This window comes from Enhydra lutris, unplaced genomic scaffold (assembly GCF_002288905.1).
Source record: "Enhydra lutris kenyoni isolate GAN:26980312 unplaced genomic scaffold, ASM228890v2 scaffoldscaffold17, whole genome shotgun sequence".
In the NCBI taxonomy this organism is placed as follows: Eukaryota; Metazoa; Chordata; class Mammalia; order Carnivora; family Mustelidae; genus Enhydra; species Enhydra lutris.
In genome coordinates, this window is record NW_019154101.1 from 39044181 (window position 1) to 39067203 (window position 23023).

Sequence of the window (23023 nt, forward strand, 5' to 3'; positions counted from 1 at the left end):
CTGTCAAATGCTTTTTTTTTTTGCATCTATTAAAATGATCATTTTTTATCCTTTCTCTTTTTGATATGATGTATCACATTGATTGATTTGTGATATTGAACCACTCTTGCATCCCAGGAACAAATCCACTCGATGGTGATGAATGATTTTTTTTAATGTATTGTTGGACTCTGTTTGCTAGTTGAAAATTATTTGCATCTATGTTCATCAGATATTGGCCTATAATTCTCTTTTTTTTTGTAGTGTTTTTGTCGGTTTTGGTACCAGGGTAATCCTGGCCTCATAGAATGAATTTGGAAGCTTTCCTTCCTCTTCTATTTTTTGGAATAGAGAAGAATAGGAACTAACTCTTCTTTATATGTTTGGTATATTCACCTGTGAAGTTGTCTAGTCCTAGAGTTTTGCTTGTAGGGAGTTTTTTAATTACTGATTCAATCGCACTGCTGGTAATCAGTTTGAAAATCATCAAATTTCCTATTTCTTACTGATTCAGTTTGGGGAGGTTATATCTTTCTAGGAATTTAATCATTTTTTCTTCTGTTGCCTAATTTATTGGCATATAAATTTTCATAATATTCTCTTATAATCCTTTACATTTTTTGGTGTCAGTTGTTATTTTTCCTTTTTTTATTTCTGATTTTGTTTATTTGAGTCCTCTCTCTCTCTCTCTCTCTCTCTTTCTTTGAGGATTCTGGCTAAAGGTTTAATTCTTAATATTTTCAGAGAACCAGTTCTCAGTTTCATTGGTCTGTTCTATTTCTCCTTCTCCTCCCCCCTCCTTCGCTTCTCCCTTTCTTCTTCTTTTTAGTTTTTATTTCCTTTACTTGTGCTCTAATCTTTATTATTTCCCCTTTATACTGGTTTTTGGTTTTGTTGTTCTTTTTCTAGCTCCTCTATATGTAAGGTTATGTTGTTTATTTAGAATTTTTCTTGCTTCTTGAGGTAGACCTATAGTGCTATAAACTTCCTTCTTAATACTGCTTTTGCTACATCCCCAAATTTTTGGATCACTATATTTTCATTTTCATTTGTTTCCATGTATTTTTGATTTCCTCTTTGATTTCTTGGTTGACTTATTCATTTAGTAGCATGTTATCTACCTTCTATATATTTGTGCTCTTTCCGGATTTTTTCCTGTGGTTGATTTCTAGTTCCATAGCATTGTGATCTGAAAATATGCATAGTATGACTTTGATCTTTTTGAATTTGTCAAGGCTTATTTGGTGGCCTAATATGTAATCTATTCTGGAGAATGTTTCATGTCCACTTGAAAAGAATATGTATTCTGACATTTTAGGATAGAATGTTCTGTATATATCTGTTAGAGCCATCTGGTTTAATTTGCCATTCAAAGCCGCTGTTCTCTTGTTGATTTTCTGTTTGGATGATCTATCTATTGATGTAAGTGGGATGTTAAATTCCCCTACTATTATATTCTTGCAATTGACTAGTTCCATTATGTTTGTTATTAACTTCTTTATGTATTTGGGTGCTCCCATGTTGGTGCATAAATATTTGTAACTGTTATAGCTTCTCATTGGATTGCTCCTTTTATGATTATATAGTGTCCTTCTTTCTCTCTTGTTACAGTTTTTGTTTTAAAGTCTATTTTGCCTGATACAACTTTTGCTACCATGACTTTCTTTTCACTTCCATTTGTGTGATAAATGGTTTTCCATCCCTTCACTTTCAATCTACATGTGTCTTTTTGTCTGAAATGTGTCTCTTATAGGCAGCAGATAGGTGGGTCCTGCTTTTTTATTCATTCCATCACCCTATGTCCTTTGATTGGAGCAGTTAGTCCATTTACATTCAAAGTAACTATTGATAGGGGTGTACTTATTGCCATTTTTTAAACTTGTTTTCTGGTTATTTTTATATTTCCTCTTTGTTCCTTTCTTTTCTCGCTCAATTCTATCAGTTTGCTGGCTTTCTTTAGTGATATATTTGGATTCCTTTCTCTTCATTTTTTGGATATCTATTACCAATTTTTAATTTGTGATTACCATCAGGTTTATATATAACATCTTTTGCACATAGCAGTCTATATTAAGTTGATAGTTGCTTATGTTTGAATTCATTCTAAAATCACTAAATTTTTACTCTTCTCCCCCCTACATTTTAGGTATATAATGTCATACTTTATATCCTTTTATTTTGTGTGTCCCCTGACTGATTTTTATAGATATAATTAAATTTACTGCTTTTGTGTTTCCTACTTCCTTACTCCTACTTATGGTCTTTCCTTTCCCCTCAGAGTTCCCTTTAACATTTCTTATAGGGCTGGTTGAGTGGTCATGAATTCCTTTAACTTCTCTTTGTCTGGGAAATTCTTTATCTCTCCTTTGACAAAAAAAGATTTATTTATGTATTTTAGAAAGAGACAGAGAGCATGGGGGAAAGGACAGAGGGGTAGAGAGAGAATCTTCAGCAGACTCCATGCCAAGCATGGAGCCCAACATGGGTCTTAATTTCATGATTCTGAGCTAAAACGAAGAGTCAGATGCTTAAGTATTGTTCACTGCAGATTTTTTCCTTTCAGTGCTTTGTGGCTGTATCATGCCACTATCTTCTGGCCTGCAAAGTTTCCGCTGAAAAAGCAGCTTATGTGGCTTCCCTTGTATGTAATTGTTTTCTTTTCTCTTGTTGCTTTTAAAATTTTCTCCTTATCACTACATTTTGCTATTTAATACTGTATGTCTTGATGTGGATCTCCTTGGGTTGATTTTATTGTGGGCTTTCTGTGCCTCTTGGATCTGGATTTCTGTTTCCTTCTTTAGATTTGGGAAGATTTCAGCTATAATTTCTTCAAATAAATTTTCTACCCTCTTAACTCTCTCTTCTTCTTCTGAGATCTCCATGATGGCAACGTTATGGTTAATGGTGTTACTGAGTTCCCTAAGTCTCTTTTCTTTTCTTTTCTTTTCTCTTCTTTTCTTCTTTCTTTCTTTCTTTCTTTCTTTAACAGAGAGACACACAGCGAGAGAGGAAACACAAGCAGGGGGAGTGGGAGAGGGAGAAGCAGGCTTCCTGCTGATCAGGGAGCCCAATTCGGGGCTGGATTCCAGGACCCTGGGATTGGGACCTGAGCCAAAGGCAGAAGCTTAATGACTGAGCCACTCAGGCCCCCACCCCCGAGTCTATTTTCATTTATTATTATTATTATTTTCTCTCCTTTTCAGCTTGATTGGTTTCCATTACCATTTTCCAGGGCCTAATCCATTTTTCTGCTTCCTCTAGTCTACTCCAGTGTAGACTGTCTCTATAATTCTCTATCATATTACTTAATCTCCATTTCATTTAGCTCTCTTGCTGTGATTTTGTCTTGTTCTTTCACATAAAACATATTGCTCTGTCTTCCTCATTTTGTATGTCTATCCCTATGTCTATTTCTTTGTTTTAGGAAAGTTGACTAGGTCTCCTGCACATGAAATTAATGGTCTTATGAAGAAGAGGTCTTATAGTGCCTTCCCTTGGGATGATCCCTGTTTACCAGAATCTGACACTTCAGGGGTATCTCCTATGTGTGTTGCATGTGTGGGGGGAGTTTTTGGTTCCTGTCTTGTTAGTGGGCCAGTCTGGGGCTTCCTTAGTCTTCATTTGTACCAGACCGACATTTCTCAGAGCTGCTATAGCACCAAACTGCAGCACACTTTCTCTGTGTTGTCCCCTGAGAAACTTTCATTGGTATGTAGGGCCTGCAGGCAAACTAGATGTTTTCTTTCATCCCACTGCTGGGGCTGCAGTCAAACTGTTGTATATGGTTATCTTCACATTTCCCCAGGGTAGGAGTCACTTTGGAGTGGTATTAGCCCCTGTTGGGGCTGCTTGCACACTGGCAAGCTTATGGCACTTCTTTGGATGTACTTCTGCCAAGGGTATGTTGGAGGGTAGGGGTCTGCACAACACAGATATGTGGTCTGTGGTGTCAGCAAGGTCTGCACAGGTCTGCTGCAGGAGAGTGCCTCTAGTTACCTGGGAAAAGTCTTGCCAGGGCTGGGCAAGTACATGGAAAAATGTTAAGAGTGGGGTGTGCTATTAGCAACGTAGGTTGAGAGTGTCTGGGCTATGCTGCTTCCCACAGTTGTGCATGTATTTAGGCTGAGGGTAGGATGGAGGAGGGAAATGGTGTCTGCCAGCTCTTTTGTTCTTGTAAAAGTCTCCCAAAGATTGCTGCTTCTCTAGCAGATGTTCTGAGATTTGTAAATAAATCTTCCCATATCCTAGGTGTTTTTCAAGCTGTTGCTTCTGCACTGTATCTTAGTGGGGCATTTGTTTTGCTGTCTCTTTAAGGGAAGGGACTCAGTTTCTTGTTGCCCTGTGGCTCTCCCAGAGTCAAGCCCCTGATTTTTTCCCACATATTAAACCCCATTGATTGTAAGAACTCATGAAATTAGGCCCCTCTGGTTTTCAAAGCCAAATATTATGAGGATTTGTCTTCCCAATGCAGGTCTCCCATGCCTGATGGTGGACTCTGTTCCTCTCCCTTCTCTGTGCCAGCAGTGTCTCTTCCTTCTATGGACAGTCCCATGGGTTAGTTTGGCTCCCAACTATGTCTCTGCCCCTCCTACCCTTTTTGATGTCACCTCTTCTCTACATTTAGCTTTGGAGAGTCTGTCCTGCTTGTTCTCAGGTCAGTTTCTGGGTTATTTACATTAATGTGGGCGTTTTTTAGGTGTATCCTAGGTGTATTCTAGGATCTTTCTAGTCTATCATCTTATGGAAGTTTATTTTTTAAAGAGAATTTAAATTTGTTACTGCCATTTTTCCATGAATAAGATCTTTGATCCCATTTCTTTCAACCATTTTATATCACTGTTTATGAAATTTCTAATAACATAGAGCTAGGTTTTTAAATCTAGTTTTAGACTAGTCTTTTAAAAGGAAATTTCCACCCATTTGTGGATTTAATATTAATTTAGTACTCCTGTGTGTGTGTGTGTGTGTGTGTGTGTGTGTGTGTGTGTGTGTTTGTGTGTGTTTGTACGTGTGTGTTTATGAGTTTATCTTGGTGGATTTATTTTTTTGTGGGGATTTAGAGTTCCTTGTATTTTGAAAGTATTTTTAAATATTGACTTTCAATGACATTTCATTTGGATTATAGAGGGCTTTAATAATCTTTGGCCAATTTTTTATAATAATTTCTATGCTTTTAGCTCTTGTTCCATATAGGTTATATAAATTTAGACATCACACATGTGCACTGTGAGTTTTTTGCTATGTTTTGTTAACCCTTGCCCCTGGACTGACTTCAAGCCTCCTCAGTCTAGTTGGCAACACTTCTCAGTTCCAGTTCCATTCTGTTAGATTTTGCAAATTGTTAAGTCCCCCAGCTTTTTATAGGGTGTTAGGGCCAACCCCTCTGACCTCCATCATTCATGAAACCATCTTTCACATCACCAAATGGCTGTTAGGACCTATTTCCAATTCTTTAGGGTTTTCTCTACAGAAGCCAAGCTCTTGTGGGCTGCTGCTGCATTACCTCATGCGTATTGTTTGGCTTTGATTCTGCTTGCCATTTCTAGCTCCTGAGAATTGCTTTTTGTTTTTGATCATATTTTACTTTGTATTTTCAGGTAATTGTACTAAGAGGAATATCTGTATGAACTTAGTTTATCATGTTGTGATAATTTTTAGCAATTTAAAAAAAAATCTACTTTCAATGAAAAAAGTCAGGAACAGTTTGAACACTTAGGATTAATTAACAAGTCATATATCTATTGATGTAAATTTTGTGAGGACTTTTCCCCCTTCAAATGGTAGAATCTAGAAATTAGAGATCAGGATAATTTGCATGGGGTCTGTTAAGAGAATTCATGAATGAAGTTACTGAACCATTGGATTAGCTTTTAAAAAGTCATGAATTGCTGTGCTTTGACCTTTTGTTCAAGAATGAAAAATAAATCGGTTTAAAAAAAGAACTGCAAATGATCTTGACAGCATGGTTGTCATCTTAGAATATAGGGAAGAAAGCAGCACCAGAAACATCCTTCTACATGTGCACTGCTAACTTTCCCACCACGGTGTACCTCATATGCTTATTTCTTACTCCCTCTTTCTCTCTTCCTTCCTCTGTTCTTTTCTTCCTTCATTTCTTCTGCAGATAGCTACTGAGGGCATAAGGTTTTATTATCTGTAGCCCTGAAGAATTATTCTTGTTGTGAGACCTCTTATCTGGGAGTTTCAATTTAGTCATTCAGTGGCTCTGCAACTGAAGAAATTCTGTGTGCCCAGCCACACACAATTGCAGAAAATAATTCAAGATCTTCATAACTCATTTCTGCTTTATTTTCATTTTATAAACCTCTTACGCTTATTGTTCATATGGAAAAAACATACCTTCTCTGCCTCCATGTGTGCTCATGTACCCTTTTCTCATCTGATATTAAATTAAAAGAGGTTGGAGTATCTACTGTCTTCCATAAAGAAGCACTTCTTTTTTTTCCCTCTTTCATAGAAACATGCATAGCTCTTACTTCCAGTCCACTGTGTCTAAGCAGAGCCCTTCTGTCAACCCTGAGACTGCTTTAGAAACAGAGGCCACTAAAAGAGAAATGGTAATAGAAATTTTAGTGATGACATGGAACCTGTTGGATAGTTCAGTTTTAATCCCATTGAAGTCAGAAGCTAAAAGTCTCAAATTCAAACCTTGCAGAATTTAAGCTCCAAATGGGTCCATTATGTCTTAGTGGGATCCTATAGGTAATAACTTGCTATAACACAATGTGATTTTTGAGCTGAGTTTCCTTAGGGCATGATTTTACAATTTTGTTGAAGGGAACTTGGGATCTTTTTGTAATTTGAACATGGAGGTATTTCTGGACTCATAGTTACATAGAAAACAGGGTATGCTAATGAGGTGCATGTAAGATTTGTGACTTGCTTTGACTCCCAGTGGTCTTAGATTTCTGCAGCTTTGATCTCAGGATCACTTATCTGGGTAACCAAAATAATAAGACCACCTTCTCATTGTCCAAGAAAGACTTTAAAAAACTGAAAACAATTAGAAAATTTATAGTATCTTAGAGAAGCAAATATATGGTGTACAGGATATAGTACATCCTGTTGTGATCAATGTAAATATTTTGATCCTACATATTGTGGCACGTGAGCAATGTACAGCTACAGGTACTTATTCCTACCTCAGGGACTTTGCACTAGCTACCTAACGTCCTCTTCCCTCTGAACTCTACATGGGCCATGGCTTCACACAGCTCAGATCTGCACTTAAGTGTTATCTTTTCAGAGGCGCTTCCCCGACCACCCAATGTAAAATATACCTCCTTCATTTATGTCACATGACTCTTTAAAAACCCTCTACTTAACCTATATCACCATGTGATACTTTTTGTCATTATTTGTTACTTTAATATTTCTTTTCCTCCTCACTCCACATATAAATTTATATGCTTGATAATATTTATTGGATGCCAGACATTGTGAATTTTACCTTCTTGGTACTGGAAATTTTATATTTCTTAAAAATATTCTTGAGCTACTTATGGGAGGAGGTGACATTACTTAGAAGTAATTTGGTCTTTTTGTATCTTGCTTTTATTTGTTAGCCAAGACCAGAGTAGCATTTAGTCCAGGGCTAGTTTTTCCCAACTACTGAAGCAAGATCTTTCTTAGTACTTTAGCCGTCTTCCTGTGAAACATGACTTTTGTGTTCTGGATATTGGGAGCAGTTAATATTCCCAATTCTATGTGAACTCCAGCCACTATGCTCTCAAATTTTCTTAGTTGGTTGTTTCCTCAGCCTTAAGTAATTTCATCACATGCACAGGCTGTCTATATTCAACTGAATACTTTTGGGAGAATTATTGTAGACTGTTCTGTCTTTACAGCTCTATCCTCTCCAGTGATTTGCCCTGTGGACTCTGGCCACCTTGGTTTTTCCTGACACCAACTCCGTCCTTTCCACTCAGTGAATCCACTGGACTGTACCTGAGCATATCCCTTCTTATTTCCCTCTCCCCTGCCTGCTTCTGAGCCATGACTTGGAAATCTCCAAACAATGCACTCAAAAAATTTTAAGGCTCATCATCTCATTTGTTGCTCACTTTGCGGAGATCACTGTCTTTCATTGCCTGATGTAAAATGTCTTAAGAGCCTTTGTTTTATATATTTTGTCCAATGTCTTAGTTGTTTCAGACAGAAGAGTAAATTTGGTACTTGTTACTCTGTCTAGGTTAGGAGTAGAAGTCCAACCTATGAATTTAAATGAGAGCAGGGATATTTCCAGTCTTATTCATTAATGTATTTTCAGGTCCTAACAGTGCTTGGCACTAAGTAGGATATCAGGAAATATTTATTAAATGAAAAAATGCAAAAGATTTGAATCAGCTAATGTTGGAGGATCTAGATTTGTTCTTTAATGAACCAAAGGGTACTCTAAATGAATTACATGAACGTAAAATAAAAAGTATATGATTCCTTTCTACTCATTTTTCTGTATTATTAGAATGATGTGTTAAGTCCCAGACACAATCCAGCTCATCATTAAGAACAACTCAAAGCTGAGGGACCTAAAGCATACAGAAGTGTACATATCTAATTTTAATGCAGAAGCTATAATTATTGTTCCCAAATTCAAATAATTGCAGGCATAAACTATAAATCTTCTTTTTAAAAATTAATAGTATTTATTAGGTTAAAACCATTTTGGTCAGTTTCTGGGTATTTTATATTTTTTTGATGCTTCTTAGCATGTAATTATTTGCTCTTGAGAAAAAAAATAAAGACATGAGGGAAATGAAAACTGTTATAAGCACCTGCTATGAGCCAAATGTATAAATTATATAAACAAAGTTTTCGTAAGCTGTTTATTTTAAAAAATAATATCTTTTAATTTCTATTATTTCTATTTTAGAACTAAACAATATTCATTTAAATCATATTTAACGCATCTAACAGGTAGGTCAGAGTTTACAACTAATCCTGAATTTCAGAGAAAATGTCACAGCATGTTCTGGTTAGTGGTATGCTGTAAATGTTTAACAACTGGCTCTCTTAAAAAATGAAACAAAGCAGAACAATAAAACTTTGATTTCTAGTGTTTGCTATTTTTTATGGATTGAATTGTGTCTTCTTAAAAAAATACGTAAAATTCCTAATCCCAATACCTCAAAATGTGGCCTTATTTGAAACAGAATTCTTCTAAGTGTAATTAGTTAAGGTGAAGTTATAGTGGAGTGGGGCATACCTTTAATCCAATATGACTGTTGTCCTTTTAAGTGTAGAAGAGACACAGAGGCACACACACACAGGGAAACACCATGTGACTACAGAGGCAGAGATTGGGGCAATGCAGCTGCAAGCTATGGAGTGCCATGGGTGGATGGTCACCAACAGAAGCTCAGAAGAGTTAAGGAAGGATCCACACAGAGTCTCAGAGGGAGCATTGTCCTGCTGGCACGTTGATTTCAGACTTTATAGCCTCTAAAACTATGAGAGAATAAGTTTTATTTGTGACTCTTCCTGTTTATGGAACTTTATTAGAAAATCTGATATATCCATGAAGTCAACACTTTCACTATGGCCAGTTTCAACTTTCTGACATGCAGTTACTTAATACAGAGGTGAGAAAAGATGCTAACAATGGATTCTTGCCAGCTGGTTTGAGCCACCTCCAGCTTATCTCTCTTATAGTATTCTCTGTGAATTCTTGAATTCAAATTGGTTCATAGATTTTTATCCATTAATTCAATTAATTTAACTGTTATAAGCACCCACTATGAGCCAACAACTGTTATAAATGCTGGAGCTACGTAAGTGGACAAAAAAGATAAAAATCTCTTTGCCTATGTGGAACTTTCATTTCACTAGAGGGATAAAGAAAATATGTTTATATGGTACGTCAGGTAGTGATAAGCTTAAACAAGAAAAAGGAATAAAAGAGAAGGGACACAATTTTAAATAGAGAAAGATCTCTGTGAAAATGTGATATTTGAGCAGACATGAGGGAAATGAAAGAGTGAGCCATGAAAATACCCAAGTGAAGAGAATTCCAGAATTTTAGGCAGAGAGAATAGCCAGTGCAAAGATTCTAAGGCCAGGGCATCCTCGTTCGTTGAGGAACAGTAGGGCAGTCAGTGTGGCTGGAGCAGGGCAAAGGTTAGAATAGCACAGATGAGAAAGGTAATGAGGCTCAGAGTGTGTAGGGTCTTTTGAGGTGCTCATTGAAAGGCTTTGTGTGAGAAGGAAAAGCATTGGTGGATTTTAAGCAAAGAAATGCCAGGATCTGATTTATGCTTTAATCAGAATCACTCTGGCTCTTTATTACATTTTTTTTTTTTTTTTAAATTGGTCTCTTGCTTCCCTTCATTTGGTTCTTAACAATTACATGGGGAACTGCAACCTCTCACTCAGTTGGCATAAAGGGACATGAAAAATAAAGGTTCAGTAGCAATAAAACAACCAGGGACTTAAAACAGAGAGCAAAGATTGGTAATGTAGATCTGTAAAATTTTGCGCTAAGGAATGAAGCCACCACAACCTTCCCAACAAAATGAAAAGTCTCGACTTTATTGTCATGGTTTCATTTACCATGAACATCAAGGTGGAGTTTTGAGGTATCCCTTTTGAACTGCTTTTTAGCTAGCATAGTCTTTACCTTAACAACTTCTCACAAATTTACCTTAACATTTTCTAAAGCAGTACTTTTTGAAGTCTTTATCTTCTTTTTCTTCTTCTCTTTTTTTAAAATTCCAATCTTGTTAGGAATTGTACTTTGGTAAATTATGATAAAGAAAAATTGCTGGGAAGTCAAATACAACATGAAGATAAGCAGAATACAAGCCTAAACTTGTATTATTAGATTTAACAGACATAAAATCTCATTTCAGTAAATATAATAAAAATAAACAAAACAAAGGGGGAAAGAATTACCAAAACAATACTCATTGTCCATTGAAAGTGTGTGCCCAGGTGATTAATAGAGAAAATTACTATTACACTTAGAACTTTTAGATGTTCTAAAATTGTAAATAAAAAGTTTTAAGAGGGGGTGCCTGGGTAGCTCAGTTGGTTAAGTGTCTGAATCTTTATCTCACCTCAGAACTTGACCTCAGTATCATGAGTTCAAGCCACATGTTGGGCTCCATGCTGAGCGTAGAACCTACTTAACAAAAAATGTTTTAACTGAAGTAGAAGTTTCCTATGTTAAATGCCTATATGTGCACTTTAAACAAACACCATGCATATCAATATTTAGAATTTTAATATGCGAAATGAGTTTATTAAATTATCTAATCTGATTTGGGTTAACAATTATACTTGCATAGTACATGCATATATACCACTCTTCTTTATTTAATTTTCATACCATTCCTAGTAGAATAACCAGCCTCACAGAGGTCTGCTGATGGAAATGGAAGAAAGATTTTATAGCAATTTCAGTGAGTTTGGGTTCATTTAAAATTCTTTTATCCCAAGTGAAGTGAGTGATGCTCTGTTTTCAAAACTCATCTTTAATCTTTAATCACATAGTTTTCATAATCTATCCCATAACTTTTTAGTTCAATTTAAATTACCTTTTGATGAAATAAAAGAATTCTGGATCCACTTCCAATTTCTTTTAAGAGGATTTTTTTAAATGCATATCAAATTTAATAAAACTCCATCTGCTATGGACTGAATTGTGTCCCCTCAAAATTCATATGTCAAAACCTTAACCTCCAATGTGACTCTTTTGGAAGATAGGGCCTTTAGAAAGATACTTAAGGTTAAATGCGGTCATGAGGGTAGTACCTTGATCCCATAGAATTAGTGTCCTTATAAGAAAAAAACAAAACAAAACAAAACAAAACAAAACAGCAGCGAGCTTGTTCTGTCTTTCTCAAACTATGTATATGTATGCACTGAGGAAAGGCCGTGTGAGGACATTGTCTGCAAGCCAGGAAGAGAACTCTCACTAGAAACTGAATCAATTGGAATCTTGGTTTTAGACCTCTGTTCTCCAAAACTATGAGAAAATAAATTTCTGTTGTTTAAGCCAAACAGTCTTTTTTATGGCAGCCCAAGGAGGCAAAGGCAATTCAATTCATGAAGTATTTGCTGACAATACTTTGTAGATGATAATATTGAGATCATTTTCTACTCATTGACACTTATTTTTAAATTAAAATTGTGGTACAGCAATCTATAAAAAAAACTTGTTCTTTAAAGTTTCTGACTTTTAATTTTGTTCTTTGACCTCAGCTCCTATTTGTAAAAAAAAAAAAAAAAAAGTAAAAAGAATTCTTTCTTTCCAGGAAATACATAGGCTGTTAAATATATCAAATATCAGTCAGTAGAGCAAGTTAGGCTTTCCTATTAATATATTTAAATATTCAGACCAAACTGATTTCTTATCCTGAAGGAACACCGAGTATGTATTTCCATAGTTCACTCTTGACATAGCTTCGCCCATCAATACCAAAAAATAGCTGTTTATGGTCAGTTCCACATTATCACAATGGGCTGGCTGCATGGGGGGAAGAAAGCCAATAAAACAGAAGCCCTAATTTGTAACATTTACTGATTTTCCTTGATGTATGTATACCCATCATGAATAATTTCAACCTACCATGGTTAAGTCATAGAACACAATGTTTGGAAAAAATGCGAACGATCTCTTCTGATGGGCCAGTGAAAGCCACCTTCAGTGCATTTGTTTTTACCTAACTTGAAATTTGTACTGTCACTAATTGTTGTTTACTTCAGCTGATTTTTTTTTTTTTTAATCAAAACCTCTCAATGAAGAAAGCATTGCACTGAGTTACATTCTCTCATAAGCTACGTGGGTACCTACTCCAGCATCAGAACACATCCCTATACAAAACATAAAGTGCCAACCACATTTTTTGACAAAGTAATTCTTCATAATTTTATCATATCTAGAGCTAGTTGTGCTTCTCAGCATTGAAGCTAAAAGAGAATTTAAATAAGAGCCGAGCTTTCTTCCTTTAAATCTTCATTTCCAAATTGCACGCATACTAAAAGAACTGCCACGTAAGAATTTATCTGCACATTTGTCAAGTTACAATGAAAGAATGCTTTGCTAGCTTCATTTATTCAATGAGTTGGTTTTCCATATCATTAGGCGGTTTCAGAAATCACTGAGAGATGATGCCTCAGAAAGTAAAACTTGAGCTACTTTCTTTACTGGAATCAGCAAACATTTCTAAACAAATATCTTTGATGCAGTCATTCACTAATGTCTTGGCAACTGTATGTGTATTTTAGTCTTAGCAAGCCCAAATGCCACTTTATAAAAACCCATGAAACACTAATGTTTTATGAAGAATATTGAACATGGACTTCTGTTGGGTTTTTAATACTTTTTGTTTCCAAGAATTACTTGGTTTTTAATTTTTTAATGTTTTGTGTATAAAGGATTAGTATATTTTGATGGTTTCATAAATTCATTGGGTAAAACAACTCCCATAAAAATAATACACGATGGTTTTAGCACTTCACCATCAATTGGGGATAAAAGCCAAATTCAATATATGAGCCGACATTTTCAGGTAAATTTCATCAGAACTCTTTTCTCCTTGTTTCTGTGGAATCATTGCCACTATCTACATTCAAATACTACTGTTGCCACAGTCAGCAGATTGTATACATTTTCTCATAAAAAAAAAATTAAATAAATAAAAATTCAGTGAAGCTTGTGTGGCCGTTTAATTGGAGTTAAAGTAAGTAATGAGAATTTGTTCTCCTAATTTAGAAGTTAATCTTATAGGATACATTATAAAATAGGCTTGATTAAAATTTAAAGTATTATAAAAACATGTATAAAAATAAATGGGAATATATTCTTGAATATTTATATACTTTTGTGTTACAATTGCAAAGCAACCTTGAAATGTCATGCACTGTCACGTGGTTCTACTGCATGTGGCCTGCATACAGCTTGAGCTACAAGCAATTCACCATGTAAATTGAAAAACCTGCATGTTTATACTTTTTACAATGACATGAGTCCACCTATCATGTTCTTAGACCTTGCAACAGTGTCTAACAGCTCTAGATTTTCCTAAATGCTTAGTCTCAGTCTGTCTTACTTCCCCTTGACTGGTAACAGTTTATGAATTGATACCAATCTTTGGACCACATGATTAGTAGTGCTTTCATAGAGAAATCCTTCCCATATGTAGTTATAGCTCAGACATTGGTTGGATCATGAGGAGATTGATGATAAAGAGTTGTTAACATCTAGTAAGATTTCATCATGTCAGATGATTCAGGCTTAGGATGCCAGGGGTGAGTTGGGGGATGGGTGAGGAAAAGATGGAAAATCAGAATTACTGATCTGACCTTGATCTCCTTCACATGAAGTTTCCATTTCGTGAGAATTCCCTTCGTTCTTCCTGTTTTGACCTTTAACACCATCCCATTCCCTCCCCCACCTTGGTCACTTTTCTACTGAAATACCATAGGACTAGAAGTCCTCTGTTTGAGTTCTAATTTCAGCAGTACAGGACAACCAAAGGTGAAGGTACTCCCTCATCTTCAATTTTTCAGTGAGCTGAGGGACCTCTAAGTGCCTGTACTACATAATTAAATTTAAAATACCTACATTTTGGGGCATTTGGGTGGCTCAGTTGGTTGAGCAACTGCCTTCAGCTCAGGTTATTAGCCTGGAGTCCTGGGATGGAGTCCCATGTCAGGCTCCCAGCTCCACGGGGAGTCTGCTTCTCCCTCTGACCTTCTCCCCTCTCATGTTTTCTCTCACTCACTCTCTTTCTCTCTCAAATGGATAAAGAAAATCTTAATCTTAAAAAAAAAAAAAGAACCTACATTTTGTGTCAGTTTTATATTTGTGGTGGGTTTACAGCAACTGATTTTAAAATTAAATATAGACTCATTGTGACCACTACCCCAATTCCTGGTTCATCAGTGCTTCCACACCATCAACACCTGCCTTCATATTATAGTGTAAAAAATTAGCCTGTATGTGTGCATGTGTGTGTGTGTGTGTGTGCCCGTGTGTGTGTGTGTTTCCATAGTTTCTGTCTGCGAGTTCTAGAACCAAAGAACCTCCACAAGTATCTACACTGTAAGTACTTTCTAGAATGACCTTTCTAAAACAAATCTAATCATGTCATATCCCTGTTTAAAATCTGAATAATTTCTCACCATCATAAAAATGAAATCCAAAATCCTTAACAATGATGTTCAGGTTCTTCTAGATCTCACTGGCGTGACCTATCATTCCTTTACCTGGCACACTCTAAGCAAACTGAACACCTTGCTGTTTGATAACTTTGTACTCTCTTGAGCTGGTCTTTCTTCCATCTCCCTCTTTACTGTGTAGCTTCAATGCATCCTTTAAGTATCATCTTAGATGCTACTTCTCCATCAAAACCTCCCTTGACAGGGCCCTTCCCCTTTTCCATGCTTCTGTAGCCCACCTTCCTTTCCTTTCAGCTACTACAACTCCCTATGGCTATTAAGTATTCAGTGGCTAGTCTTCCCCACCACTGTGATTACCTTGAGAATACAGGCCTTGCCTGTACTGCTTAGCAGTGTATCTGTAGCAATAAGCAAAATGCCTAACTCATACAGGGTTCTTAGCGAATAAATGTCAAATGGAGAAAGCCAGTCTGAATTCTTATTGAAAAAGCTGCCATTACCACCATAAAATTTCCCACAATTAACATCACTTGATTTAATTTGCATCATGTGACATTTCTTCAGCCTTTATGAGTATGGTTAGCATTGTATTTATAGAATTTTGTGCTTGTTTACTTATGTTTTTGAAAATATTTTTATTAACCTTTTCTCATTTTCTTATATGGTAATCTCTGGATTATTTTTAAAGATGATAGCTTTATTATCAGGTACACATAGTTACTTGTACTCAATACAAATCATATGCTTTGCTCCCTAGATTGTAATTATTTTAATTGAATATAAATACATTTTTATAAAATGTTTTTAAACAATTTTTAAATGAATACTATTGTATTTCTGTTTTTTACTATCAATTTGCTTATTAAATGATTTTAATTTATATAATGTAAAAGTGACACTTATGCAGCTCCTGTCCAGGTATAATTGATAGAATTAGAAACAATATTTTCCTATTATTTCCATCAGAATTTATTCAGTGGAAGAAATCTTATTATTATTCAGGTTGGAACTGTAGAATTTCACAGGGACTAGAGCAATGATTTTGGGGATGAAGACAGCCTTGTGAAAGAACTGTAGTATAAAAATGTTGAGGGGGGTGCGCCTGGGTGGCTCAGTGGGTTAAATCCTCTGCCTTCGGCTCAGGTCATGATCCCAGGGTCCTGGGATCGAGCCCCACATCCGGCTCTCCGCTTGGTGGGGAGTCTGCTTCCCGCTCTCTCTCTCTGCCTGCCTCTCTGCCTACTTGTGATCTCTGTCTTTCAAATAAATAAATCTTTAAAAAAAAAAATGTTGAGGGGGGACAAGGAACAAGGATTCTTGTATTTTGTGAGGAATACTTAAAGACATAGAGCTGTCTTAAATGTTCACCTGTTTATCCACATTCTGCAGCTTTATTTCCAGATAGGAAAAGGAACTCATCACTGGGGAGCAGATGGGGCAGCAGAAGTTGCTGGAGGCTGTGAATATGCCTCACAGAGTTCAGCACCCAGCACAGCAGGATTCATTGCAGAGGCCTGGGGTGAGCAGGTGCCAGCAGTCATCTCTGATAGCATGGTCCACACTACCACCACCACTATCAACAACAATAACAAAAGTAAACACGCAAACCAGGAGAGCTGTTGCTTCCCTGTTTTCAAGTGTGCTTCACGGAGAATTCACCAAAACAATATCCTTGTAAAAAATCCCAATGCAACTGAACAGCAAATATCCTTTAAAATTCTTTGTAAATACATTTGGCAAGTGGTCTGTAGACAAAATGATTTAAACATACAAACACCAAGAATTGCGTTATGGATGTTTTTCATTAGCATTCCATAACATCTTATCTGTGATAGATTCAAGATATCATATGAAAGTCTAGAGATTAACATTTCAAAAGTATTCACCAACCAATCCTAGCTGAATATTTTTTTTTTTTTTTTTTAAGATTTTATTTAGTTTTTTGACAGAGATCACAAGCAGGCAGAGAGGCAGGCAGAGAGAGTGGAGGAAGCAGGCTCCCCGTGGAGCAGAGAGCCCCATGTGGGGCTCAATTGTGGGGCTTGATCCCAGGACTCTGAGATCATGACCTGAGCCGAAGGCAGAGGCTTCAGAGCCACCCCGGCGCCCCTGGTTCTCCTTGATTTCACTCATGACTTCTTGGATTTAACATCAACTCTGATTTCTGGAATGAGATCATCAATAGTGAGGGGGAAGAGCTTTAACCAATGGCTATGCCCCACTAAACCACATGACTTCAAATTTTCTATATTCAGATTAACTCCCATGATTTGCTCCTGTGTTGGAGGGCAAAAGGGCAGGTCATACTTTCTTTGCTTCCAGCACTGACACATAATACTTGCTTTTATAAATTGGGAATGATTAAAAAAAAAAAAGAAATGCAAATAAACAATATAAAAGACTCATTTCATACACTTAAAAAAATTGTGGGTTTCTTATTCAGACTATACATTCACACATAGAGAAGTCTTACGTAATAGTAAATCTTGGGGAGAAACACACTTCAATCTTAAATTTTATGTCAAAAAGGAATTTTTTTCTTCAAATTATAAGTCATTTTTGATTTTAAATATATACTCACAAGCAGAATTTCTTGAGAGCGTAACTGTTTGTTTTTTTTTTTTTAACACTTGACCCTATAGTTCAGGTCTTCAGATTGCTATAAGTATAGTTATGATATAATGTGAATAAATCTAAATAATTAAACTAGCTTTTCTAAGTAGACTGAACTTATAGAAAGATAAAAGATCTTTTTTATAAAAGTCAAAAAAAATTTGACTGGCCATCTTATTCAGTGATGGTGAGTAGAGCAAGACTTGTGAGAAAAACTCATGTCAGTCTCCACCAGGGGGCAGAGCTCAGTGACCTTATTATGTAATAGGCTTACAACACTTTGAGGACTTCCTACAATCCTTAGGCTAATGGTTACTAAGCTGAAATTTATGCCCACATTTCTGTCTCCTGCCACAGCTATATTGACTCTCCAAATTCTTTGGATGACCCATGCTCTTTCCTGTATATTAGATAATCTACCAGGAACCTTCTATACCAGTCCTTCTCCATCTCTTCATCCAACTAATAATGCCCACACATCCTTTAGGCCTCAACTCAGAAGTAACTTTCTTAGGATAGTCATCCCTAATTACTTTCTCCCTACCCACACTTATATACATACATACACATCTGACTAAATTAAGCCCCCAAAACCCTCCTCCCCACAGTATTGGTCACTTCTTTACAACATTTATAATTCTTGTTTAGTGTCTTTTTCCCACAAGTCTATAACACTAGGGGCAAAGGATAGTGTGTCTCATTCTTAATTGAATCTTGAGCATAGCAGAGCATCTAGGTAAATGCAAAAAGAAGGAAGGACAGAAGGAAGGAAAGAAGAAAATGATGGGGAGGGGATATAGGAGGGAAGGAAATGTCTGCAAGATTGTAAAATCTCTGTCCCAATGGATTTAGAAGAAATATATAAATATTCTGTGATCTGACTGGTTAGACCACACTAAACCTCAAGGTCCCTTTAGTTCTGGATCATGTTAAGTCAGTTATACCTTCTACAACCTTTGGTCTTTTAAAAATATAGCTCCTGTTGGTTCACTGGGAAGATTCTGGAGCAGAACTGCACCAATGGTGCAACTAAGTGGAGGACACACATTTATTCAATTGATCTCAGTTTAACAAGGGGTGAGCTATGGTCGGTCACATATATTTGGCCCAGGTCTCTGCTCTGTGAGGAGCAAAACAAAAACACTTTCTCTGGCAGACAGTTATGTTCCAGAAACTGCAGGGTGTAACTCTGTGGGTATAAATAAATCCACCTCTTGACCAAGTTAATCCTTAACCCTCTTCTCAGTTTTACTCAAAGTTAGACAAGTCTCTTCCTCACTATGGGCCCCTTGACTTCTCTTTCCTTAGAGCATTTAATTTTAAAAATGCCGTTATAAATTCTTTCTCTATCCCTTGGAGGTGTACATTTTCTCCTAGCCTCTTGCCAATTTTTATAGCAGAGAAATTTCTTTCTCAAGATCTGGAAGCCATCCCTTTGAAGTGTAATCATCAAGAGTGATAGCAAACCCTAGCTCCCCATTTCTGTGGGAAGGTGGGAGCCTAACTTAGATAAATGACAGTTATCAAGTACAGATGGCTAATCACATTGACCAAGCTCCCCTTGATGTCCTCTAGGGCACTTGCTCACTAGCTCACCTCAACACTTAAATCTCCACAAATTTTGTTTCAGCAGAGTGGAGTCAGTGTCTCTTGGCTGTTGGAACAGTCTTGAATAAAGTCTCTTTTGCCTGTTTAATTCTAGTGCACTTTTTCTTTGGCACCTGATGGGAAGAGATCATAACTATTTACATGAGGTTTGGCCCAGCTCATATGTACACTTGAATTAAACTGGAGCTACATCACTCATGACCAATGTGAATGTTCTAGAAGGTGACCAAATTGAAAACAAAAAAAAATGATTTCACTGAATAAAATGTCAATTAACTTCCTTTTAGTGAGCACGAGGATTATTTTTATTTGGGGAAGTGGGATTGTTTTCTTTTAATGCTGCTATTTTGGGATAACATTGAGGGGGAAGCATCTCATCACTTCTAGACAATACAAGTTTGAATAATGTCCAGGCACAAAATCTGTAGTTGCCATGCTTCTGAACTAAATCAATCTTCTATCCCATAAATGCAGCTCATATAATGGTCTTGGCTGCAACCTTGAAACCTTGCTGAGCTTTTATTGTGAAGGTCCCGAGTGCCTGGGTTTTATTTTATTCTGATTTGGACAGCAGCTGATGGGTTTTATGGCCTAAAGAGCACTGGGTTTGGGAGCCAGACTGCTTGGGTCGGTATTCTGGGTCCACTCGGACTTCAATTGCTGAACATCTGACTGAGTAAAAGAAAATAGTACAGAAACTGATGCCTAGTAAATGCTCAATAAATGTTAGTTCTTGTCATTGCTACTATCATCATCTTCATTGTCACTTTCACTACTGCGAAAAACAAACAGGACTTCACGATTTCAGAATTTCTACTTTCTACCAAAAAAAAAAAAGAAAAAGTTATTGATAGGTAGGATTCTGACTTACAATAGACTTTTTCAGCCCTGCTGAATTGCTTCATTCATGCATAATGCTGAGCCCTATTTGTGAGACCTTTGTCTTTCTCTCTCCCCACCCCAATCCCTGAATTTTTTTAGTGATGGATGGGCAGACAGAGATGAAGTCATTGAAGGTTATGAGGTGGAAGCCAACGGGGGAATCACAATAAAGCTGCAGTCTCCAGAGGTCAGGTCATTTGATGATTATTTCCTGAAACTGAGACTGGACACTAATACAAGGAATCCCTGGTTCCCTGAGTTCTGGCAACATCGGTTCCAGTGCCGCCTACCAGGACACCTTCTGGAAAATCCCAACTTTAAAAGAATCTGCACAGGTAATTCGTGTTCACAAAATAACAGCTCAGAGGTTATAACTCTAGCCCCATTGCAACTTGTTGAATGAAAGTAGAAGGTGTCAAGGCTGCAGTTCCAAAGCCTGAATTACCATCTTAATTTATAAAATAGCTAGAATGAGGAGAGTGTGTGTATTACCACAAAGATTCATGTTTCTATATTCTGGAAAAACTGGTCTCTGGTGGAGCAAGTTGTAAGAAGAGATAATGCAGGTAAAGGAAAAGCAGACTGATAATTCAGGTATCTAGTATTCAAGCCAGAGGAAATAGATTTTATTGCAAGCATGCTTAGGAAATGTTAACCCTAGACATAAATAAGTAGCACTGGTTTGATCCCTTATTCTTCTTTATGACTCGCTTCAAAATATGAGTCTGAAGAAGATGAGATAATGTTACTCAGGGCCACACCACTTACATGGGTGTATGTGGACATAGGTGGCAAGAAGCTCAACACTCTCATCTGTAAATAGGAGTGACATTTCCTGGTGGGACAGGTAATTCCCATGTACTGCTCACTGAAGGCATGCCAGGAAAGGACAGTATGTTGTTCCAGGTCTTTCAGGGCTTGGTGAGCTCTACTGGATGTTCTTTTCTGACCACCAGGAACTACCACACTTCTTAACAGACTTCTTAGCACGGTAAGTTTTATGAGTGTTATCATTACTGCATAGAGACATTGCTGTCTACTGTTCTTTTTCAGTATTGCTTATTGTGGCAAAAATAGATCCCCACTGGTCTACCGTAGTGCCATTCAAAACCAGTTGTCTATACTTGGTTGATAGCAGAGCATGATGGACAGGCATTAAAGATGGGGTCACCATTGACTGAGATGGGAAAGACTCCAAGACTCCAAGAAAAGCAGAAAGGATCAGGAGCTACACTGCAGATGGGTTAATTTTGAGATATCTATTAGTGATGCAGCTGTATATGTCACTTGGTCATTGTGTTTTATTGGTAAAATTTAGAATGCTATTTATTAAACATACCTGGATATCTTTTTGCAAGGATTTCCAAGAAAATATCTTGTGACCTAAGCTTTCAAAACAAAGTTAGAATTCTGTAGCCATGTATGTTTTGAAAACCATTTTGGGTTTTCTGTTGTCACAGTTCATGGCAATGTCAAGGTTAAAATCTGAACTTGGTTAATGTTCATAGTAGAAAATAAAAAAAAATGCACATTCATGAATTGCTCTTATATTATGCTTGACTCTCAGCTATTTTTAAGAGCTTCTTATGTGATTACAACCTTTAATAAACATGTTTATGTTTGCATTTCATTCTGCAGTCAAGGTTAGCAAATATTTCCCTTTGTTCTTAGTTCTAAGGAAGACTGAAGGCTTATTTAACTTTTCTATTTGGAACTAATTCATGAAATTTATTGCTCTATTCTGCTACAGGAATCCTAAAATTTTATCTTTAATTTATCTTCAGCAGTGTTTATGGTATCTATGTGTGTATACATTCATGTAAATTTACCTTGCTCTTCAGTTTTAATGTCTGTGTTTCTATGAAATTAGCTTCAATGCTATAGAAGAACAACTGCACTTTCACTTCATGTATCATTCTTATCTAGTTGAGATCCTTGAATGGCAAATAAATTGCATAGTCTTCTAATAAATATGCAGACACATTTATGAAAATTTATGTGAGGAAGTTGAATGAACCCTTCTATACTATCAATAGCTGCTCTTTCCATCACTTGCTTTTACCTCTTCTAATTGGATCATTTTGGTGTTTTGGAAAGTTTTGATATTGCAGTTAGTTTCCATGGAAACCTTTATTGAGCTTAATCTCGGATGTCACTATTTAAATAAAGAGTTTACATGCAGTAGATTATTATTTTGAATATTAAGGGTCCTGAGCCCAAGCTCAATAATTTGGGAATCACTGTGGCTAATTAAAAATTACTTCATGCAAAATCTACATCACTGCTTAATTAGTTGGGCATATCAAGGGATTGGAGATGTGTTGGAAAGATACTAACTGAAACATCAAAGCCCAACTTTTTTTTTTTAAAGATTTTATTTATTTATTTGACAGAGAGAGACACAGCCAGAGAGGGAACACAAGCAGGGGGAGTGGGAGAGGGAGAAGGAGGCTTCCTGTGAAGCAGGAAGCCCGATATGGGGCTGGATCCCAGGACCCTGGGACCATGACCTGAGGCGAAGGCAGATGCTTAACAACTGAGCCACCCAGTCTCCCCTTACTTTTTTTTATTTTTTAAGATTTTATTTATTTATGAGAGACAGAGGTGGAGGGAGGAAAGAGGGAGAGGGAGAATCAGGCTCCCCACTGAGCAGGGTTCCGTGGGATCATGACCTGAGCCAAAGGCAGACAGTTAACCTACTGAGCCACCCAGGCCAAAAGCCTAATTAAAAAAAGAAGGAGAAAGAGAAGGAGAAGGAGAAGGAGAAGGAGAAGGAGAAGGAGAAGGAGAAGGAGAA

At 36.8% G+C, this 23023-nt stretch overlaps 1 protein-coding gene across 3 annotated transcripts in view; it reads left to right on the forward strand.

The window, feature by feature from the left end:
- LOC111147676 (glutamate metabotropic receptor 1) overlaps positions 1 to 23023 on the forward strand; it is a 407752-nt gene that overhangs the window by 281841 nt on the left and 102888 nt on the right. For all 3 annotated transcript variants that reach the window (XM_022503887.1, XM_022503888.1, XM_022503889.1), the window contains exon 3: positions 20326 to 20561. In XM_022503887.1, coding sequence (XP_022359595.1) covers positions 20326 to 20561 — 236 coding nt within the window. The remainder of the gene's footprint in view (positions 1 to 20325; positions 20562 to 23023) is intronic.